This window comes from Tarenaya hassleriana, unplaced genomic scaffold, assembly GCF_000463585.1.
Source record: "Tarenaya hassleriana unplaced genomic scaffold, ASM46358v1 Cleome1, whole genome shotgun sequence".
NCBI classification, from domain to species: domain Eukaryota; kingdom Viridiplantae; phylum Streptophyta; class Magnoliopsida; order Brassicales; family Cleomaceae; genus Tarenaya; species Tarenaya hassleriana.
In genome coordinates this window covers 8,020,531-8,039,419 of record NW_010960187.1, presented here as the reverse complement: position 1 = coordinate 8,039,419, position 18,889 = coordinate 8,020,531, and the positions used below count along the sequence as shown (strand labels likewise).

Here is an 18,889-nt window from a genome sequence, read left to right as displayed (position 1 = left end):
CTTTGACGTCATAATCATTAAAATTCTCAAAAATTATACGTAATCTTCCGTTATTACGAGTGATGACTATACGAAACCTTTGCCACGTGGCAACGTCAAATCCTCGTACCGTTACGTGAATCCGACTCATGACATATGACTGTTACCTTTTTTCGTGACTGTCACCCTAAAGTCGTTCCTCTTTACTCATCCAACGGTTATAATTGGTCCGTCATGAATTAGTAATTTCACAGACCGTAATCAAGCAAAATGTGTTGTCGGAGACCTAGAAGCTCCTATGAAGTAATGATTTCTTCTCCGACCGTTTTTGTAGTGGCATCTCCATAGCTGGTTCAATCATACAGTTTCTTCCACGTAAGTTTCGGATAAGCTGTCCAATGGTTTTGGTTGAGTTTTTCGATTCTGGATTTTGGGGTTCCCTTCATCTTGCGTTCGGATATGTGATCTGGCTTGTTACTCTTCCGTAATTTCGATTATGGATCTTGCGTTCGATTTTGCGATCTCGACAACTCGTGGACATGTTTGGAACCGACATTTTGGGTTGATTCTGTAGCCTAATTTGCATAAAATTCGAAGAATTTCGGGTTTCTTTTTGTACCAATTGTGTTTTGTTTGCAATTTTCTTTTGATGTTCACGTTAATCGAAGAGTTATGTCCGAAATCTGTTGCGCTTGGAGATGATTCAACATTTAAGAAGCCTCCATTTTTATTTCAATGTTCTTTCTTTTTATGTTCATATTCTCATCCGGGAAATGAACATGTCTGGTTTTGCAAGTTAATATGTTTTTATGGCCAACATACATGCGATAGGTAGAAGTATTTCATAGTTCCAAGGGTTATGGTTTCTCTATATTGACGGCAGATGTCTGTATTCAACTGAATACAGGTTTTACGAAATGATAATTGAAAATTGGATTCATATTTGTGATAAATGTCCCTCGGGTGAGAGAAATTAGTGGAGATGAAAGGAGGAAAACTTTTACTACTTCCTGGATGTTTCTCTCTTTCTTTCCGGTTCATGCTACATTGTCTCTGATTCCTCGTTGTTTTTTTTTGTGAGATTGGATCAGTTGAATTGACACTTTGGCTTCAAACATGTCTGAGGCTCTGAACACTGAAGTGTTGGAATGGCCGAAGAAGGATAAACGCCGGTTCCTCCATGTCGTCTACCGAGTTGGTGATCTTGACCGCACCATCAAGTATGTGACTTTGTATCTCTTCCATTGATGGATTCTTTTTTTTTCCTCCTTAATTGTAAAAATTATTCATTTGTTTCTCCAAAAAAACCTTCTAGATTTTACACTGAGTGCTTTGGGATGAAGCTGTTGAGGAAAAGAGATGTTCCTGAGGAGAAATATGCTAATGCTTTTCTCGGGTTTGGTCCTGAAGAGTCTAACTTTGTTGTGGAGCTGACTTATAGTATGCTTTCTTACTCTCAATATTTTTCATAATGTCAGTTGTTTCCCCATTGAAATAACTTGCTTTTCTTCCCGCATCAACTTGCCACGTTTAAGTCGTTTTTCTGTATAGGATAAGATGGAATCTGGAAACCTTTATATGAATTCTCACAATTTGTTTGTGTCTAGAATCACTACAATATACTTGGTCCGTAAAGACCATACTTTTCTCATTGTTTTGTGAAAACCGGGCTTTCTAGTAGATTGCGCTAAGAAACAAGTTTGAATAACATGTATAGGGGGCATTATCAAAAATATCTTCCCTTTGCTATTTTGACTATAAGATATATCCTTCTCCACCTGTGACCGTGTGACCAGAATTATAGTCTGGTCACATGTTGATCATATTCATCATAACGTTAAATTTATGGTGATCACACTAATTCATTATGTTCATCCCTTGCATATCTCACTAATCATTTGATAAAAACATCATAAATTTAACGTTATGATTATTGTGACCAACATGTGATCAGACTGTAATTCTGGTCACATGGTCACAGTTGGGTAATAGTATGAGTTGAAGTCAAAATAGCAAATAAAGGGTATTTTGATATAATGCCCATGTATAGTCGTATAGTTGGTGTTTTAGTGATAGGTGCTATGCCATTCTGGTTATCGAACCGGCCATTTTTAATTTTTGCAGATTATGGAGTTAGCTCATATGATATCGGAACTGGATTTGGCCATTTCGCCATTGCAACTCAAGATGTAAGTTCACCACCTGCTTGTTCTTTATGTCTCAAGAGACAATGAATGGACATGTCTGAAGATGATGCTCATCAATAGAGACTGGATTATGCATTGTAGGTCTACAAAATGGTTGAGGACATCCGTGCAAAGGGTGGCAATGTGACCCGGGAACCCGGTCCAGTCAAAGGTGGAAATTCCGTCATTGCTTTCGTGAAGGATCCCGATGGTTACGCTTTCGAGCTCATCCAGAGGGGTCCCACTCCTGAACCACTCTGTCAAGTTATGCTTCGTGTTGGTGATCTGGACCGCTCCATCAAATTCTATGAAAAGGTAACGAAATGAGAAGATTATTTTCATGTTATTGCTCGGTCAAATATCCTAAACGTTTTGTCCGCTCTATCCTGCAGGCCCTCGGGATGAGACTACTGAGGAAAATTGAAAGACCCGAATACAAGGTGAACTAAATCGGTGAATGATGTTGTTTTTATCAAATATGTTGTAACAATGCGTTCTTTACAGTACACCATAGCTATCATGGGATACGCTGAGGAATACGAATCAACAATTCTGGAGCTGACTTATAATTATGGTGTGACTGAGTACACAAAGGGCAATGCTTACGCGCAGGTCAGAATGAGAATGAAATATATGTCTCTTGTATCCGTTTGATCTCGTTTCGCTCTCTTGATTATTACGGCAACTGTAATAACAGGTTGCTATAAGCACTGATGATGTCTACAAAAGTGCTGAGGTTATCAAACTGGTGAACCAAGAGCTGGGCGGAAAGATCACCCGAGAACCCGGACCTCTTCCTGGACTCGGCACCAAGATTACCTCTTTTCTTGACCCAGATGGCTGGAAAACCGTAAGTTTTTTTGTCCTTCGATCTTCATTTCAGAGTAATCTGGTATAAAACTGAATGGTATTATAGCCATCGTGAAACCCATTCATTGAGCAAGGTTCTACTTGTTGAAACCGAAAACTGAACCGAGAAACTGAGATTGAGAACTGGTGGAATCTTCTAGGGGCTTTTCATCGGGTCTATAGATAAAACGGGTTTGCCTTATTAAAGGGTTTGTAACTTGGTTTCCCAGTCAGGTTTATGTTAAAGCAAATGCTGAACGAGTCGAGGTTGTAGTTATACCGAATAACACAACCGAAAATCCAAAAATGGAATGTATCGTAGCCTATATATCGCATAAAGGCTCGAACTTTGTTGTATCCATCGATATGATCCATGCCATTTTACCAATCATTCCTGAATCCAGTCGGGTTTTGATGAATCGTTTGCTCGTTAAACGACAGGTTCTGGTCGACAACGAAGATTTTCTCAAGGAACTCAAGTGAAGAGCGATCTGTTCCGACATCTACACTGTCCGGACATGAAAATCTTATGAATTTATGAGGTAAATGAAGTCATGAAGTCAGTGTTGATCTGAATAAATAAATAAAGGGAGTTCTTATCTGTAAGCTCCTTGTATTGAGCTTAAAACTCTATGCTGAAATATCTGGTGACCAGTTTGATATTATGTTGAGTTGGTTTTCCTCCGGTTTATGGTTCGGTTCGGTATTTACCCTCCTTAAACCGGCCTCTGTCACGTGGATGTTGTGTACATTGTAATGCAGTCGGTGGTATCTGGTGGCTATATAGGTAAAGGCATAAATGCAAACGCATAAATGGATCCACCAAATTTCTATATATATATATATATCATCATATCATGTGAGACCTATGACATGATGTGTATATGTTTATAAAATAGAACCGATGAAGAGAGAGAACCGGTTTAATTGAATGGTTAAATCGAACCAAACCAAGAATAGTCTGGTATGGTTAATCCAGTTCCACCCTGCATTACACTGATCACATGTATATGGTAGCCAAGCAATTCATCAAAACCGATCACTGAAATTAGGTGCGAGAACCGGTTTAACTGGGTGTAAAAACGAAACCGACCTGAAATCAACCGGTCTGGCTCTTTTTAATCCGGTTGACGTCGGTCGAAGGGGACCAAAATCTTAATTCAAAAAAAAAAAAACAATAAATTCAACATCTGAAACGGTGGGGTTGTTGGTCTCCATGGTCGTATTGCCTATCCACCACGGCATATGTCATCTACTTTTGCATGATTTTTTATTTAACCTACGTGAAATATAGACTTGATATAAGTTGGTGAATTAGCTTTGCCTCTCATTAGCGTATTGATTAATTTTAATCCTAAGATTAGCTTTTATTGTTACATTAATCTAAAAGTTCGATTTATTTCATTTATCTTGATACGAATTAACCAACTTTTGTTTTGACGTCGCAATATATTTACATTCATGCATCAAAACACCGTTTACATTAATGCACATGCACATACGTATATGTGTGTGTGTATATATACCCCTTATTATCTTGTAAGAAAACTCCCACATCGACAGCAAAACAAAACAAAAACCATCTCACGACAAAACCCATGATGATGAAGCCCACTTACACTATACTTCTGGTGTGTGTACTTGCAACTCTCGTCTTCGCCAACAATGTCGGAGCAAGAATCCTGGATCACAATCCGGCCCAATTCAATGACCAGAAATCTTTCTATCCCGGAGATGGCCTCGGCGGCGGAAATGGCGGTCTCGGCATCAGCCTCGGAGGAGGAGCCGGCCTCGGTGTTGGTGGGCTTGGCATTGGAGCTGGCCTCGGTGTCGGAGCCGGACTAGGAGGCGGCGGCGGCGCAGGAGGAGGAGGCGGACTCGGAGGCGGCGGTGGAGGTGCGGGTGGTGGGTTCGGAGGCGGCTTGCCTTGAAAAATTCTAGCGATTGTGCGTCTGTGTTCCATTTCTAGGGTTCCTAGTAAGTCGCTTGCTTGCGTCTTAAGTTGAATAAAATAGAGATTGTGAGTTGGCTCTTTGGTTTAATCTCTTCATAAGCAAGATTAGCTACTAATTATATATATATATATGCAATAATCTGTGATTACGTGAGAGATATACATCGATCAAAATGAAAAATAGTGGAAAACACAGTATATTTTATTTATACACAATGAACGATATAACATTGAAAGATCCAATAATAAAAACAGGTTCTTCCACGGATTTATTCCCCCCAAAGATCTAAACTCTTGGCCATTGTGGACTCACAACCTGCAAGAACACAGTTTCAAAATCAAAATCGTAAAACGTTTGTAACAAAAACTTCATATTTTCTTACAACCTCAAGAGTGCTGAAGACAAGACGCATTCTGCTTGCAACGACCGACGGCTCCTCGGCTCGTCCCGTCACCGCCATCTGCTCCAACTGAAGAGTCTTCACCGGAAGCCTACGTTCCGAACCAAGGGCATTTCAGTAAATTCGTCTACATACCTCGGGGTATTTTGCTCGTCTAAACACTCGGCTATCCAAAATTCGGGATTGCGATAATTTCGATTTCTTTCAACGTACCAAGCCATTCCCCTCAGGTAATAAGCATTAGCTATGACTGCACAAAAGCCTCTCCATTCGCGCTGGATATCGTCGGAGACTGGGGGAGTCGAGGACCATCTGACTATCGTTGGCTGAGGTGTACACAGTATCGTGATGAACACGATGCTCAGCCACAGTATACACTCATCCACCTGCACATAAAGCTCAGCTCATATGTTTTATAACAGTGTCCCAAGAACAATCTGTTTTATAGCAAGCATAGTTCCAATGGTAATGAGGAATGGGATTGAATTGAAATGGATCTAGAATCTAGATAGTGCTAATTTACCCTCATCCAAGGCAATTTTCGGATTCGCATTCGGATATATATGGTGAAACTCGCAGAAATATAAAGATCCGGGTATGATCTCAAAAGGTGTAATCTAAAACGCTGTCTCGTTTTTACCAGGCAAATGGAATTAGTGAAATAGATACGCTTTTAAGATACGATGAAACATCAACTATCGGACTAGAGAGTGCTAATTTTTATACCTCATCCACGGAAATTATGGATTTGGTTCTCGTGCTTCCGCTGTCACTCTCCATTCCTTCGATCTCCATACCCGACTCCTTTATAGCATTAAGTTCTTTTCTTAAACCTTCATCGGTGCATCCAAGTGCATATGCGTTCACACCGGCAGATATGAATTCCTAATAGAAATCTCAAGGAAACCCGATAATGTTTAAGGTTAGATATACGAAAAGAACGGTTGGAACAAAATCCCGGGGACGCGGAACCTTTAGGGTATTGCCTGCACCACGGTCAATCACACTTCTGTATCGCCTTAACAGACTTATGGCTATGTTTCGGGATGAACGGTACTCATCATCCGGCGAGATGGAACTGCTTGAACGACACTGCGGTAAATCGAAAACACCTCGTCAACAAATTTGTATCCAAGAGATAGGACGAACATTCATACAAGAATCTTAAGAGTGCTGACCATCCATCTCTTTAGTTGACTACGATCTTTCGGAGAGAAAGACGAATGGTAACATGTCGAATTCATCCGGGGAATTCGTGATCTGGGTGAAGAAGAACGGCTGATTTCAGGGCCAAAAGGTGGGATCTTGCAGAAAAAAGCATTGGCAATTGCATTGCTGCCAAGAAAAGCTTGGCAATTGTTGATAGATCCCGAAGGATAAACAGTCAACATTTCTGAACCATTTCAAATGCCTTAATCTGCAACAAAAAGAGCGTAAGAACAGCAAAAAAAAAAACGTTATGGATCCCAAGAAACTGCAGTTTCTGACAAGTAATGTCTTTTGTGTGAACATTCATACCCTTTTCACCTCAGTGGGAATGATATTGTTAGAGATGCTACAAATGAAATTTTTTATTTGGTTTTCCATTCAAACGAATTCAAAGTTGCAAAACTTTCGATCACTGACTGAGAAGAAACGCTATTTAAAAAAAAAATAAAAAATCTGATCTTAAGAACTAGAAAGAAACCCTTGATCGAAACCATGGACTACAATAACAAATCACCAGAATCTAAGCAGAATCAACGCTTTGGAGCGTGAGCCAATAGAAATCTGTAGCCGAGTCTCATCTAACAAGGAAGAGATTCGAAAAGGCTTACTTACCCTTTTGAGAAACCCAGATTGAGTTATAGCAAAATTCCTGTGAGACTTCGGATTGGATAAAAGAAGAAGCTATAGATACACGACGAGTGTATATATATATTCTGTATGTGTGTACATCTACACAGAGGAAAAGAACAACTGAATAAAGAATCTAGAAGGTGAAATTGAAGCCACGAATAGTTTGAATGGCTGCGAAAAGATCCGATATTTGAATCCATCTAAAGGCTCAAGATTTTTCCAGCACACGAAATGAGAAACGGCGACTTTGGTACTCTTAAACGACGTCGTTTGAGTCCATGAAAGTCGTGACCTTTAGAATAAAATAGCCTGAGATAATTTTTTACTATAAAAAAATACCTCAGATAATATCCTCTTCTATATATGAAGATCACAATGTGAAGATCTTGGTCCGTGAAAAGCCGTACGACAGGCTCCTCCCGAAGAAATACTACAATCCCTCTGTATTTTCTTTTTGTCGGAAAATGATCGATGATTTTCGATGCTTACTCCGTTTTAGTTCTATCGTTTTTATGCCCGAATCTTGATTTCGTCCTCGATTTTTTCGGATAACAGAACAAAGTTTTGGATGTGATGTTGTGCTATTACTACAAACACATTGCATTTACCCGAGTTTTCAGGCTATCCAGTCTTGACCTCGACTTCACCCTCGGCCTCGGCTTCGGCTTCGGCTTCACCCCCTCGATCTCATCTTAAGGGTCGGGAATTGCTGTTTTCAGGTCTTGGTAATGAATCAATGTTACAGCCGAGAGAGCTACAGTTACTTCAGTTACAAAACGGCTTTTTAAGCGAGATGTGAACGATAATATATTTAGGTTAACACCAAAGAAAACTCAACCGGAATAACAACAAAACGTTGGTGTCTACGAACTCTTGTTTTCGGACACCCGAAAATTTTCTGGTTAACAAACCGTTTTATTCGTTTTCAACGCGGGAAAAAAATTCCACAAGACAAAGCTTCTGAGGTTGTATCGGGAACTCGAAGATTACCTCGGAGGGAGTCGGAAAAGCGGCTTAGACATCAAGAAGAAGCCTTCGGGGATCCTCCACAACGTCTTTGATGCGACGGAGGAAGAGCACGGCCTCTCTCCCGTCTATCAGACGGTGATCATATGTCAGTGCTATGTACATCATCGGCCTCGACACGATATTTCCTCCCACAACCATTGGACGGTTCACTATTGAATGCATCCCGAGAATCGCAGACTGTGAAAAGCCAAAAAATCATGAAAGGAATCAAACCGCTGTGCGAAACTATATGGTAGAATTCCTCGGGGCATGAGAAAAACGTGTGGAAAACACCCTACTACCCTATGTTTCGGGTTCATCAAAACAAAAAATCGGGGAATCAGACCTGAGGAGGGTTAATGATCGGAGTGCTCAAAAGGCTTCCATAAACGCCACCGTTAGATATTGTGAATGTGCCTCCGGCCATCTCATCGATAGATATAGTGCCAGCCGTTGCTTTCTTGGCCAGATTGTTGATTTCCTTTTCGATCTCGGCAAAGTTCATCTTATCTGCACCTCGGAGTACGGGAACAACGAGTCCCTAGAAGGCGAAAACGGTACCTCGAACATGTTAGAAAACAGAGATAATGTAATATCTTCTCTTCAGATGCAGAATCGAATTAGTTTTAGCAAAATCGTGAATTGAAGTATACCGAAAGAAACAAGAGAATACCTTCGGTGTACCAACAGCTATGCTGATATCGACGTAATCCCGATAGATAATGTCGTCTCCGTCAATGACAGCATTCACGATCGGTTGATTTTCGAGTGCACTGACAGCGCCCTGAAACAAAAAACCGAGTTTTCACCTCCAGAAAGGGGCAAACATAATAAAATTACGATTACCACAGGCATAAAAGTTCAGACCTTTACGAATCCTGACATGAAACCTAGTTTGACACCATGCTTTTCGACAAAAGCATCCTTGTACTCTGACCGGAGTTTCATCAGATTGGTCCTGATGCCAATCAAACAACAAAGAAGATGTGAAATCAGAAATGGGGAATGAAAACAGAACAACCACACGACCTACAAAGTTACGAACTTTCAAGAAAAAACCAGCTAAAACTTACATGTCGATTTCATTGAATGTAGTCAGCATAGCGAAAGTGTTCTGAGAATCCTTCAATCGGGTAGCAACACGTTTCCTGAGTCTTGTCATTGGAACCTGTGAACAGAATTCTCTAAATTCAGACCATAGAGTCATAGCCAAAACTCGGTGGTAACTCTAAAACTATGACACAATGATACATACCCTTCTTTCCCTTTCCTTTGGAGGAAGTTGAGGCTCCTTTGCTGAGGCTCCTGAGGGAGGTGGAGAAGGAACTTTAGGCTTCTCTTTGGGTGGTGAAGTTTCTACTTTAGGAGAAGCCTCTGCTACAGGCTTCTGCTTTTCTACTTCTTTTGCCTCCGCCGGTTTCTTCTCCGATTCTTCAGCATGAGCTGTGGCTCCACTAGATTTTGAAATGATGGCTATCTTGAAACCGGGCTCTACAGTATCTCCTTCATTCGCCACGAGCTATATCCGGATGGGAGAAAGGTATATTAAATGCAGAATAGACAAGATTCAAAAGCAAATTCTGTTTGATGAGATGTGTTCTTCCAAAACTGGTGCCTACCTTTTCAATAATCCCGGCTGAAGGGCTAGGGACATCGATTGTGACCTATGTAACACAATGGAAACGTTAGTGCGTTTGATGAAAAATCAGAGGAGAGCGGGGGATGCAGAAGAACAAAGTGCACCTTATCAGTTTCTATCTGAGCAATGGGCTCATCAGCTTCCACACGATCTCCTGGTTCTGAGCCCAGTTGATAAAACTCGGTTAAATACAAAATTCCATTTTCCCTCAAGCCAGTGACAAACCACAGAAATACAAATTTTATCAAAGACCCCTTACTCTTCAAGAAAGCGGCCAATGTGCCATCAGAAATAGATTCGCCCATGAAAGGAACAACAGCATCCACAGTTCCACCTTTCATAACCAGAATGCAGAATCAATAAATGAAACTGACGCATACAACTGAAAAATTTTAGGAAGAAATCATGAAATTGCCATACCATTATCAGAAGAGAACAACCTACTACTGGTGTTGAATGCTTGCATGTGCGGTGCCACCCCCCTGCACGGTAAACAGTATCCTAATATCGAATACAACCCGAAAGGATATAAAGCTATATGAAACGTGCTAATTTCTGTTCCATTATATCCCTCCATCTGGTAGCTTCCCAATAAATTAGAAAAAACCAAGCTTGATTTCAAGATTTGAAAGACTCGAAAGCATGAAGAGAATACAAGCTAATGTACAATACGGTTCCCTGTTATGAGATAACAACACGCACCTTATAGACTCTAAGCTCATTTGGGAACCTGTAAATCAAGGAAACAAAAACAAGAGCATGAAGCAAGGAAAGCGACCATCTTTTCATGGCGTTTCTCAAATTTTGAACTAAGAAATACCTAGATATGAACGACGGCCGACAGAAGTCATCACTTGTTGTGATCCTCTCGCAATAAGTGAATTCTGCAAATGTAATTAAAATGCACTTTAAGCATGGAAAATGAGAGGAAAAAATGCAGCTCTTGAGAATTAATAGCGCAGGAGATTCCAGCCCAATAATACAAAGCCAGATCCAAATGAAAACAGTTTTGAAACTACAATGAATGAGCAAAAAACCAAGGAAATCTCTGCAGATCACTGCTTACCCTATTGACCGTATCGCCCAGAAATGAAATCTAGTCCCACAAATCCGATCGATATCACAAGTGATAAGATCACAAAAAAAAAAGGAGAAATACCCAAAATCGAGGGAAGGAAAAGTCATACCTCTTTTGCAATAGCTCCATAGTACCTCGGCCGAGATGCCGCCGCAGCCCGCGTACTCCTCCATGATTTTTCCAGAATCTGAACAAGAGAATGATCGTCACAAACTCTACGAACATATTCAAGCCAAAAACATCTTGCAGAAAAAGGGGAAAATCCAGCGAATCGCGAACGCGGAGGCCAAAGCGCAAAAACAGAAATCAACGACGAGAGAAGTGGGAAAACACGGGAGGAAAATGAAAACTTCTGGAAACTGACCGAGGAAGCAGAAGAGCCGCCGCCATGGACGACCTTTCTCCGAACGATCGACCAAATCGCCATGCCTGCCTTCAGCTCGAACGATGAGCAAAACCACGATTCGATTTCGGTTCAGCGAATTTTATTGTTTTGTCGCAAGAAGAAAAAAAAAAGCACAGGCACATTCAATCAATGATAGAACTTTCATCTAATTTTCCAAAGGGTGAACCCTTAACGGCATTTCCACGTGCCGTTTGTCGTCTTTGACGGCCACCTAACGACACCGTCTGTGAAGATCTGACGAATCAAATAAGGCCACGTGGCACATGAAGGAAGGAAGGCATGTACAGGATTAGAACAGTGGAAGTCTCCAGCCTCGCCGGCGGCTTCTGGAGCGCCGGAGCAAAATATGTTGTTCGCCGTTATTTTTCCTCCTCGTCTCTCAAATACGGAGAAACCATATGAACACTTTGGCTTTTATTTGAAGATAAAGAGTTCATAGGAACCCTTGTAAGTTTCTGTAAAAGTAAGGGTTATTTCATAAATATATTGAAATATAAGGATTGTTTTGTTAAAGCTTTAACAGATTTAAATTTAGATACAAAATTGGAGTGGCGATTACATTTCTTCACGATTTCAACTTTCTTCGTCCTCTCCGGCGGAAAAGCCATCGATCGCTGTCGCATTTGGTCCTCTGATTCACGAATTTGAAAACCCTAGATTACATCCTCGCATCATCGGCTTCGATTCCTCCGAGTGTCTGGATCGAGCAGGATGCAGCAATTGCTGTTCGCGGTCGTGTTGTCGGAGGTTGCGGTGATAATGGCGCTTTCCTTCAAGACGCCGATAAGGAAGCTGTTGATCATGAGCCTGGATCGGGCGAAGCGTGGCCGTGGACCGGTCGTGGTCAAGACGGTGGCGGCAACGGTTTGTGTGGTTATGGCATCGAGCGTGTACAGTATGATGAAGATCCAGAAGCGTTGGATCGATGAGGGTACGGTGAATCCAACAGATGAGGTTCTCATGAAGAAAAATCTCTTGGAATCTACTCTAATGGGTAAGCTCGTTTTTGTCTTCGCTCGGATCCAATCTTTTCTACGTTTGGTCAACATTCTGAACGAATGTACTGATGTGCCGGTGGAGAATTTAGGATCCACATCTGAGCGTGTAACAGTAGTAAAGTTCGTATTAGTGTTTTATGATCGTATTGGCGGCCGCTCGATGGTTTGGCTGTTGCATCCGGATTTGGATTATGATTTCTTACTGTTTTGTTACTCTGATTTTGTTCAAACACGGCAAATTTCACTGTTCAATCGGTTGTCTCATGAGGTTTCCCGGTTTCTGTGTTCTTAAGACTTCGTCTTTTGCTGTTCTTCCTGAACATATCTTGGTTTTGTTTCTGTCAGGCGGTTTTCTTTTCCTCGGGCTAATGACAGACAGGCTGCATCATTACATGAGAGAACTGCGTGTAAGAAGGAAGAGCATGGAAGCTATAAAAAAGCAGGGGCTGGGTTTCAATGGTGGAAAGCCCGGGAATTCGGACGAAATCAAGGGCATGGAGGAACAGATAAGGACTCTACAGGAAATTCAAAAGCAGTTAGAGTCTGAACTCGAGGCAAAGACTAAAGAAGCTAATGGCGAAGAATCAGGCGCAGTTGCTCTAAGACAGCAATCTGAAGGGTTTCTTCTTGAGTTCAACAGGTTGCTCGAGGAAAACCAGGAGCTACGGAATCAGTTGAACTCGTTGGATCATAAACTATCACGCACAAGCATCAAGAAGGGTACCTGAGGCTAGTTTTCAAGATTTGCCTTCTGAACAGCTTCTTTCTTTGTTCTAAAGATAGGGTTTTTACTTGTTGCTCAGTTCTATTCCACCCAGCAAATTGTAGTGCTTTCGCAATTTGGTTGGATTTCCCTATAGGAATATATCATTTTCCAGTTAACTTTTAGTTTCTTAAGGTTTTCACGTTGATGGAGGCATTTTCCTTACTGATCTTTGGAACGTGACGCTCACGCGTTGGAGGAGGCGCGTCTTGCAACTGCGAGAGAGAGACGCAATGGGCCAATATTTAGAATATTTTCCAATACATGATTCATTAGTGTCTTATTGTGCTCGTAGCGCTTTATCCCTCATATATATTACGAAAATTAGGTTTAGTATCCATCTTTTATAAAAAAAAAACTTCTTTAAAACCTTTTTTCTTTTGTAATTTTAAAACTCGAATTTATATTCTTCTAAGGATACAGTTTTAACTGTTTCAAATCTAACGGTGAAAGAAAACTATTTAAAGTTTAATCTTATTAGTGTTCTGTATTGTAATGTTTAAAAATATTTTTTTAAATCAATAAAATGCGCAAGAAAATCGATATAAGAAAATGTTCGTACAAGCTCTATTATATTTTTGAAAGATTTGTTTATACAAAAACTAAATATGCAAGGTTTGATAGGCTTAGTTAATGAATATATGTTTGCTTGATTATATACTGATACCCATATAAACTCTCATTAAGAAAATGAATATCCCATGATACTTTCACAACCACGTCAATAATTAATTCAAAAACTGTAATCAGACATACATACATATATATATATATATATATATATGAGCAGAGTAAAATAAACAAAAGTGATAAAAAAGAGGATGCTTAGTTACCAATTCACAAAAGGCAAACTTTTAGTTTCAAAGATTTTTTTTTTTTTTTTCCTGAAAAAGAGCATCAACTTGTTGTGCAGAGGAAGCAGGGGTTTACAGATCGAAACGCTCATCCATCCCCTTCTGTCTCTTAAGACCCATATCCTTCCACAGACAGAAATTGTGCAAAGTACAGACAAAAGAGAAAGGATCTCACCTCTCTTTATGACACCATCACCATCACCATCATCAAGCAGCTTCAGCGAACCCAACTCGCATGTTGCCAAAGTCGAACACAGTGTGGTATTTACCCATGAACACATCTCCCAGTATCCTACATACATATATATGTATATATATATATTATATTTGGTTCCTCAATCTAAAACCCAAAAAAAAAACACGAATGCATTGAAAGAGTAAGTAGAGAGTACCAGAGAGGTCCACGAGGTGGTGGGACGTCGAGAGCTATGAAGCCACTGATGCACTGAGCCACCGGACCCTCCCCCACCTTCAGGACGTACTGTCACTCACACACAGACACACAACGATGTCAATCCCAGAGATTTTAGATTTCTATGATCGATGGAATGTATGTATCTAATCTCTCAAATCATACCTCCTCTGGAGCAAGTTCAAAGACCTTGCCTCCAATGCTGAACGATACGGTTGGCATTGACGACAGTTGACCGCAGTCAACCGCTGACTCCCCCATCGGGCTGGGCATTCTCTCGCATAGCTGTCAAGGAAAAACAGGAGTGGTCGGATTAGGATTAACGAACGTTCTTTCCATGTTTTCTGAATGGATATTACCTCGTTGATGTAGTTCAAGATGCGATCTTGAGTCATGTTCTGCCTCAACTGGTTCTGTATCCATACAACTGCCATCTCACATGCAGAGCATGCCCCATCATTCACACCATTTTCCCTTTCGACCACCGACTTGATTCCCATACTAATACCCCCCCCCAAAAAAAAAAAAGAGTTTAGTACACAAGAATTAAAAAAAAAAAAACAGGATGAAGATGTTAATGTATATACATACATGCACCATCATAACATTAAAAAAAAAAAAGACCAAATCATTTTGAAAACTTGCCTCACACCATGGGCACCATCAAAGGTGCACAGACCGATTTGAGAGCAGATTTTCTTGGGTTGTGTCTGAAACCGAGCGATGAATAAAATTCGAGTAAACATTGTCGCAGGTTTTATAAACTAAGTCCCTTGCCAAAAACAAATGCAAGAGAGAATCATTTACCTCGGCCAGAAGTAAATCCAAGATAGTTTGCCCGTACTGATCCACAACAGCCTTGCATTGCTGGCTAACAACTCCAGACGCTCCGATAGCTTTGTTTATCATTGCAATAACAGTCTACATAAAACCAAACGAAACCCGAGCCATTTTTAGCAACGATATTATGGCATCAACTGAAAGGGGGAAAAAAAAAGGAATCAGATGTAATGCCTACTCTCAATTTATTCCCCGTCCGACCATATGAACCTAAAATTATCAAAATTCTACTGATCAAGAATCCTGGTTGACAAAAGATCTGCATATCAACACTGCATGTACCAAAACTAAGGCATATCATTTTCTTATTCCATTAGCCCTACTGGAACCTACACAGATTTACAGGGAACAAATGTATTTTCTCAGATCCGAATCAAAAGTAAACGTTACGACTTACAAACTAAAGACCTAAAGAGGCTATGGGTTCTATAATTCTTGCTTACCGTTGGACCTGCAAGCAAAGAAGTTCCAGAATCTGCTATCGCTGAACAACCACTTCCACAGAATCCTGTACAACAGAAAACCAACCAAACGTTAAAACTAACAATTGCTATCAAAAGAAAATTGTAAAAAGTATGTTTTCGGGTTACGATGAAACAGTGGGTTCACCGCCAATGCGAACATGTATTCGAAAAGATATAAGAATAATACACATACCAGTGGGTGCACCGCCAATGAGAACATCACCCATGGCAAACTATCACACATAATATAGTTTCTATGAGAGTGTGACTGCAAAACATAGTCAAACATTTAAGACGAAACAAGGCAGGAAACGATGCAAGACAAACCTGCCAGTAACCCTTTTGAGTTACAGGAACAAATGTATGTTCTCCCTTGAAATGATTTGGATCGACACCTCCAAACACAAGTTCACCTCCTTCTTCATCATTGGGATTACGGTTAAGCCAAAACGAAAAGACTGGCTCCTTGATAAGTCCTTGTTTGATCATGTTGTACCTGTGTGACAAAATTTCGAGCCAGGAAAAGTCAACAACACTATATGGAAGTAGCAAACTGGATGCCAATGCAAGAAAGTCCACATACCACACAGGAGTGGCATTCCCAACAGAGATTTCTTGGAATCCAAGGCCAAGGATACCATCAAATTTAGCAACCAAGAATGTTATACTGGGCTCCCTGGTTGCCTCAATGAACTCCTGAATAGATCAGCAAGGAAAAAGAGAGAGAGGAACGTCAATCAGGTTGCAGTGTAAAAATATAGGTCAGGTAGGATGGATAATACATTACATACCTGATTCTGGACAACCAGATCACCGACTGTGACGGCATCATTACTAAAGAAACCCGAGATTGCTCCAGTGCCGTAATGGATTGAGGCAGATTTTCCTGCATCAAATATGAATAGGATTCCCAGAACTTATATCATCATTGATGTTATCAATTTTTAACAATCTTGATTGTAGGAGAGGCTACACGTAGTAATTTTGACTTCAAAAATGTATCCTGGAAGATACAAATGCAGGACACTTGACTGCCAATGAACTTCTCAAGAACCCACCTTCGTCCATAACCCGAGCTCGGAGAAGGAAGAGATAAGAGAGCGTGAAAGCAATTATACCAAAGCCACGGATAACTAATTCAAGAAACAACAAGGACCAAGAGAAAGAAACGAACCATTTTTCCTGTATGTGCTTGAACGAGATGACTTGTACTTGCTGTGGAAGAAGCACGCAACCTAGACGATGACAAGAACAGTTTAGTTTTTTTTTTCCAGATACACTCTGCAATTGTAAGAAGAGATACTAATAATGCTTACAGACAAATAACACTTGGATGATGGCACCCAAAGGTTAGAGCTTCCTGTGTCAAAAATCACAGTGAACTTCTGCGGTGGGGTGCCAATGCCAATCTCACCATAGTACTGAGCGTCCAAGTAATTCTTGAGCGCAACAATATCAGTATCTCCAGAATCTCCAAGATTCTTCTGCAAATGGAATTCCTTCAGAGAAGCCCTCAAGGCATCTTCTTGCCTGGAACCAATTCGTTCGGCGAATCGTTTGTTGGGATCCAATTTCAACTTCTTCAGACCAATTCTGAATGTCCTCCCGTCATTGCTCACAGAGGCGGCGGAACAAGACAACAGGAAGGATAGAAAGACAGCGACAGCAACCGAGTTTACACCCATTTGACCTATTCGTGGCAATGAAGCATCAAACGACTGATTACGATAAAACCCTAGATCAAAATTCCACCAAGTGTATAAACCACCTCAAAAAGGGGAAACGAACAAAGAGCGAGGATTCTGCAATCAAACAGGAGCGGAAAAGAATCTCAAATCTCAGTGACATCGCCACCATTATCGCATGCAAATGGACAATATCTACATAACACGAAAAAGTACACACACACACAAAACTAGCATATGTAGTAAAACGCAACAATAGATCGTGAGACAAGAAGAAAAACCTCGTAAACCTCGTACTTAACGAAAGGCAAAACCCAGAAGAAACAGAAAAAATTTACTAAAAACAGTATTAAACAACGATTAACGACCCAAACAGCTACGAATTCTTAATTCAACAATACGACGTGGGATTCAAATCGGAAAACAAGAATCGGTACCGAGCGATGAAGACAAATGATCGGACAAAAGATACCCGTGAAATCCAAGCTTCAAAAACTTAAAGAAACGAGAGAGAAGAATCGAGAGATTTGACGAGAACTCACCGGGGAAAAAGCACGAATTTCTCAGAAACGATGGTGGGAAAGAAAGTTGAAGAAAAGAGAAGAAGCCAAAGACAGTTAAATATATTGAGCGAATCTATAAGATGACCGTGACAGAGCGTGCCGGTCTGTTGCCACGTCATTTATATCGGTGCCCCTTCACGCCACAGTACGAGACTTTTCTTTTACTCTTTTCCATGTTTCAATCTCAGCCGTTGGATATGTGCGATCGCGTGGGTTTTCACCGTTGAAATTTGGATAACGTTACAAAATTATCTATCTGAGAAAGAAATATAAAAAGGGCAAAAATATCAGGTGCATACAAATGTATAGTAAATTACGTGCTCTCTCCCGTCATAGCCGTTGATCAGGTTACACGTCATACTTTGATTTTTCGTTAATTCCGGGAAAGTTGACTCTTATATCTCAGATTATTCTAAAATGTATACTCCAGGGAATGGATAACTATGCGATAATATATTAATAATATAGATATATTATTAGCGTATTACAGAATTATTTAAATTTATGGGTATAACATTTTCTGATATGAAATAAAATATGAGGCATTAACTCGGAGGGCCTTGAAAAAAAAGTCTTTCTATGGGCCATCGAAAAATAAATGGGCCTTTAGAACTTTAATGGGCCCCGCGAAAGAAATATGTGTAATGGGCCTTTGGTATAAAGCTTAAATTCTCTTAGAACGTAGGTTTTAGATAGAAAAAAAAAAAAACCTCCAATCTTTTTTTGGTTGTATGTGAAGTGGTATTAATACGTGAGGTTCAAAATAATTACAAAAAATTTCCATTATTTGGGTAATCCATTGAACAATTTAAGACAAAAACATCCCATGTGCAAATAGACAAAATACTTGGCAGTTAGCTGCTTTTTTCCTGTGTTTGTTGTGTTATCGACGTCAAGTTCGTTCCGTCAAGAAATACCAATATTCTAGCAGTATGTTGTTAGCTGATCCGACCCTGCCCTTCACCGACAAG

At 40.4% G+C, this 18,889-nt stretch overlaps 6 protein-coding genes across 8 annotated transcripts; 3 read left to right on the top strand and 3 right to left on the bottom strand.

The window, feature by feature from the left end:
• The first annotated feature begins 247 nt into the window (after window positions 1-247).
• Window positions 248-3,711, top strand: LOC104818731 (putative lactoylglutathione lyase). 2 transcript variants are annotated; one of them, XM_010548441.1, is made up of 9 exons: window positions 248-354; window positions 1,071-1,199; window positions 1,295-1,419; window positions 2,104-2,168; window positions 2,268-2,480; window positions 2,558-2,605; window positions 2,670-2,777; window positions 2,863-3,015; window positions 3,456-3,711. In XM_010548441.1, exons 2-9 carry the CDS (start codon window positions 1,096-1,098, stop codon window positions 3,495-3,497), a joined length of 858 nt encoding a protein of 285 aa, XP_010546743.1. In that variant the 5' UTR covers window positions 248-354; window positions 1,071-1,095; the 3' UTR covers window positions 3,498-3,711. The 2 variants fall into 2 exon arrangements, with proteins under 2 accessions (XP_010546743.1, XP_010546751.1); XM_010548449.2 differs by lacking the exon at window positions 248-354 and adding an exon at window positions 404-540.
• An 842-nt stretch (window positions 3,712-4,553) lies between these two features.
• Window positions 4,554-5,056, top strand: LOC104818721 (glycine-rich protein 5). Its single transcript, XM_010548429.2, has one exon. The coding sequence runs from the start codon at window positions 4,613-4,615 to the stop codon at window positions 4,943-4,945; it is 333 nt and encodes a 110-aa protein (XP_010546731.1). The 5' UTR covers window positions 4,554-4,612; the 3' UTR covers window positions 4,946-5,056.
• An 82-nt stretch (window positions 5,057-5,138) lies between these two features.
• On the bottom strand, window positions 5,139-7,378 carry LOC104818712. Its single transcript, XM_010548416.1, has 7 exons — window positions 7,191-7,378; window positions 6,548-6,786; window positions 6,342-6,461; window positions 6,096-6,254; window positions 5,583-5,755; window positions 5,355-5,460; window positions 5,139-5,284 (listed from the first exon to the last, which is right to left on the bottom strand). The coding sequence occupies exons 2-7, from the start codon at window positions 6,758-6,760 to the stop codon at window positions 5,255-5,257; spliced, it is 801 nt and encodes a 266-aa protein (XP_010546718.1). The 5' UTR covers window positions 6,761-6,786; window positions 7,191-7,378; the 3' UTR covers window positions 5,139-5,254.
• A 620-nt stretch (window positions 7,379-7,998) lies between these two features.
• LOC104818702 (dihydrolipoyllysine-residue succinyltransferase component of 2-oxoglutarate dehydrogenase complex 1, mitochondrial-like) lies at window positions 7,999-11,695 on the bottom strand. Its single transcript, XM_010548405.2, has 14 exons — window positions 11,298-11,695; window positions 11,043-11,120; window positions 10,676-10,739; window positions 10,558-10,585; window positions 10,276-10,337; window positions 10,115-10,189; window positions 9,960-10,015; window positions 9,836-9,880; window positions 9,472-9,735; window positions 9,290-9,384; window positions 9,084-9,174; window positions 8,890-9,000; window positions 8,563-8,757; window positions 7,999-8,414 (listed from the first exon to the last, which is right to left on the bottom strand). The coding sequence occupies exons 1-14, from the start codon at window positions 11,358-11,360 to the stop codon at window positions 8,223-8,225; spliced, it is 1,419 nt and encodes a 472-aa protein (XP_010546707.1). The 5' UTR covers window positions 11,361-11,695; the 3' UTR covers window positions 7,999-8,222.
• Window positions 11,696-11,863: 168 nt separating this feature from the next.
• LOC104818690 lies at window positions 11,864-13,242 on the top strand. Its single transcript, XM_010548384.2, has 2 exons — window positions 11,864-12,333; window positions 12,683-13,242. Exons 1-2 carry the CDS (start codon window positions 12,051-12,053, stop codon window positions 13,063-13,065), a joined length of 666 nt encoding a protein of 221 aa, XP_010546686.1. The 5' UTR covers window positions 11,864-12,050; the 3' UTR covers window positions 13,066-13,242.
• A 650-nt stretch (window positions 13,243-13,892) lies between these two features.
• LOC104818674 (aspartic proteinase A1-like) lies at window positions 13,893-18,002 on the bottom strand. Of its 2 annotated transcripts, none has more exons than XM_010548365.1 (14): window positions 17,898-18,002; window positions 16,987-17,360; window positions 16,845-16,905; window positions 16,462-16,556; window positions 16,254-16,366; window positions 15,998-16,166; window positions 15,864-15,903; window positions 15,650-15,714; window positions 15,174-15,287; window positions 15,012-15,076; window positions 14,726-14,867; window positions 14,532-14,651; window positions 14,347-14,435; window positions 13,893-14,246 (listed from the first exon to the last, which is right to left on the bottom strand). In XM_010548365.1, exons 2-14 carry the CDS (start codon window positions 17,353-17,355, stop codon window positions 14,162-14,164), a joined length of 1,527 nt encoding a protein of 508 aa, XP_010546667.1. In that variant the 5' UTR covers window positions 17,356-17,360; window positions 17,898-18,002; the 3' UTR covers window positions 13,893-14,161. The 2 variants fall into 2 exon arrangements, with proteins under 2 accessions (XP_010546667.1, XP_010546675.1); XM_010548373.1 differs by lacking the exon at window positions 17,898-18,002 and adding an exon at window positions 17,793-17,814.
• Between the last annotated feature and the right edge of the window lie 887 nt (window positions 18,003-18,889).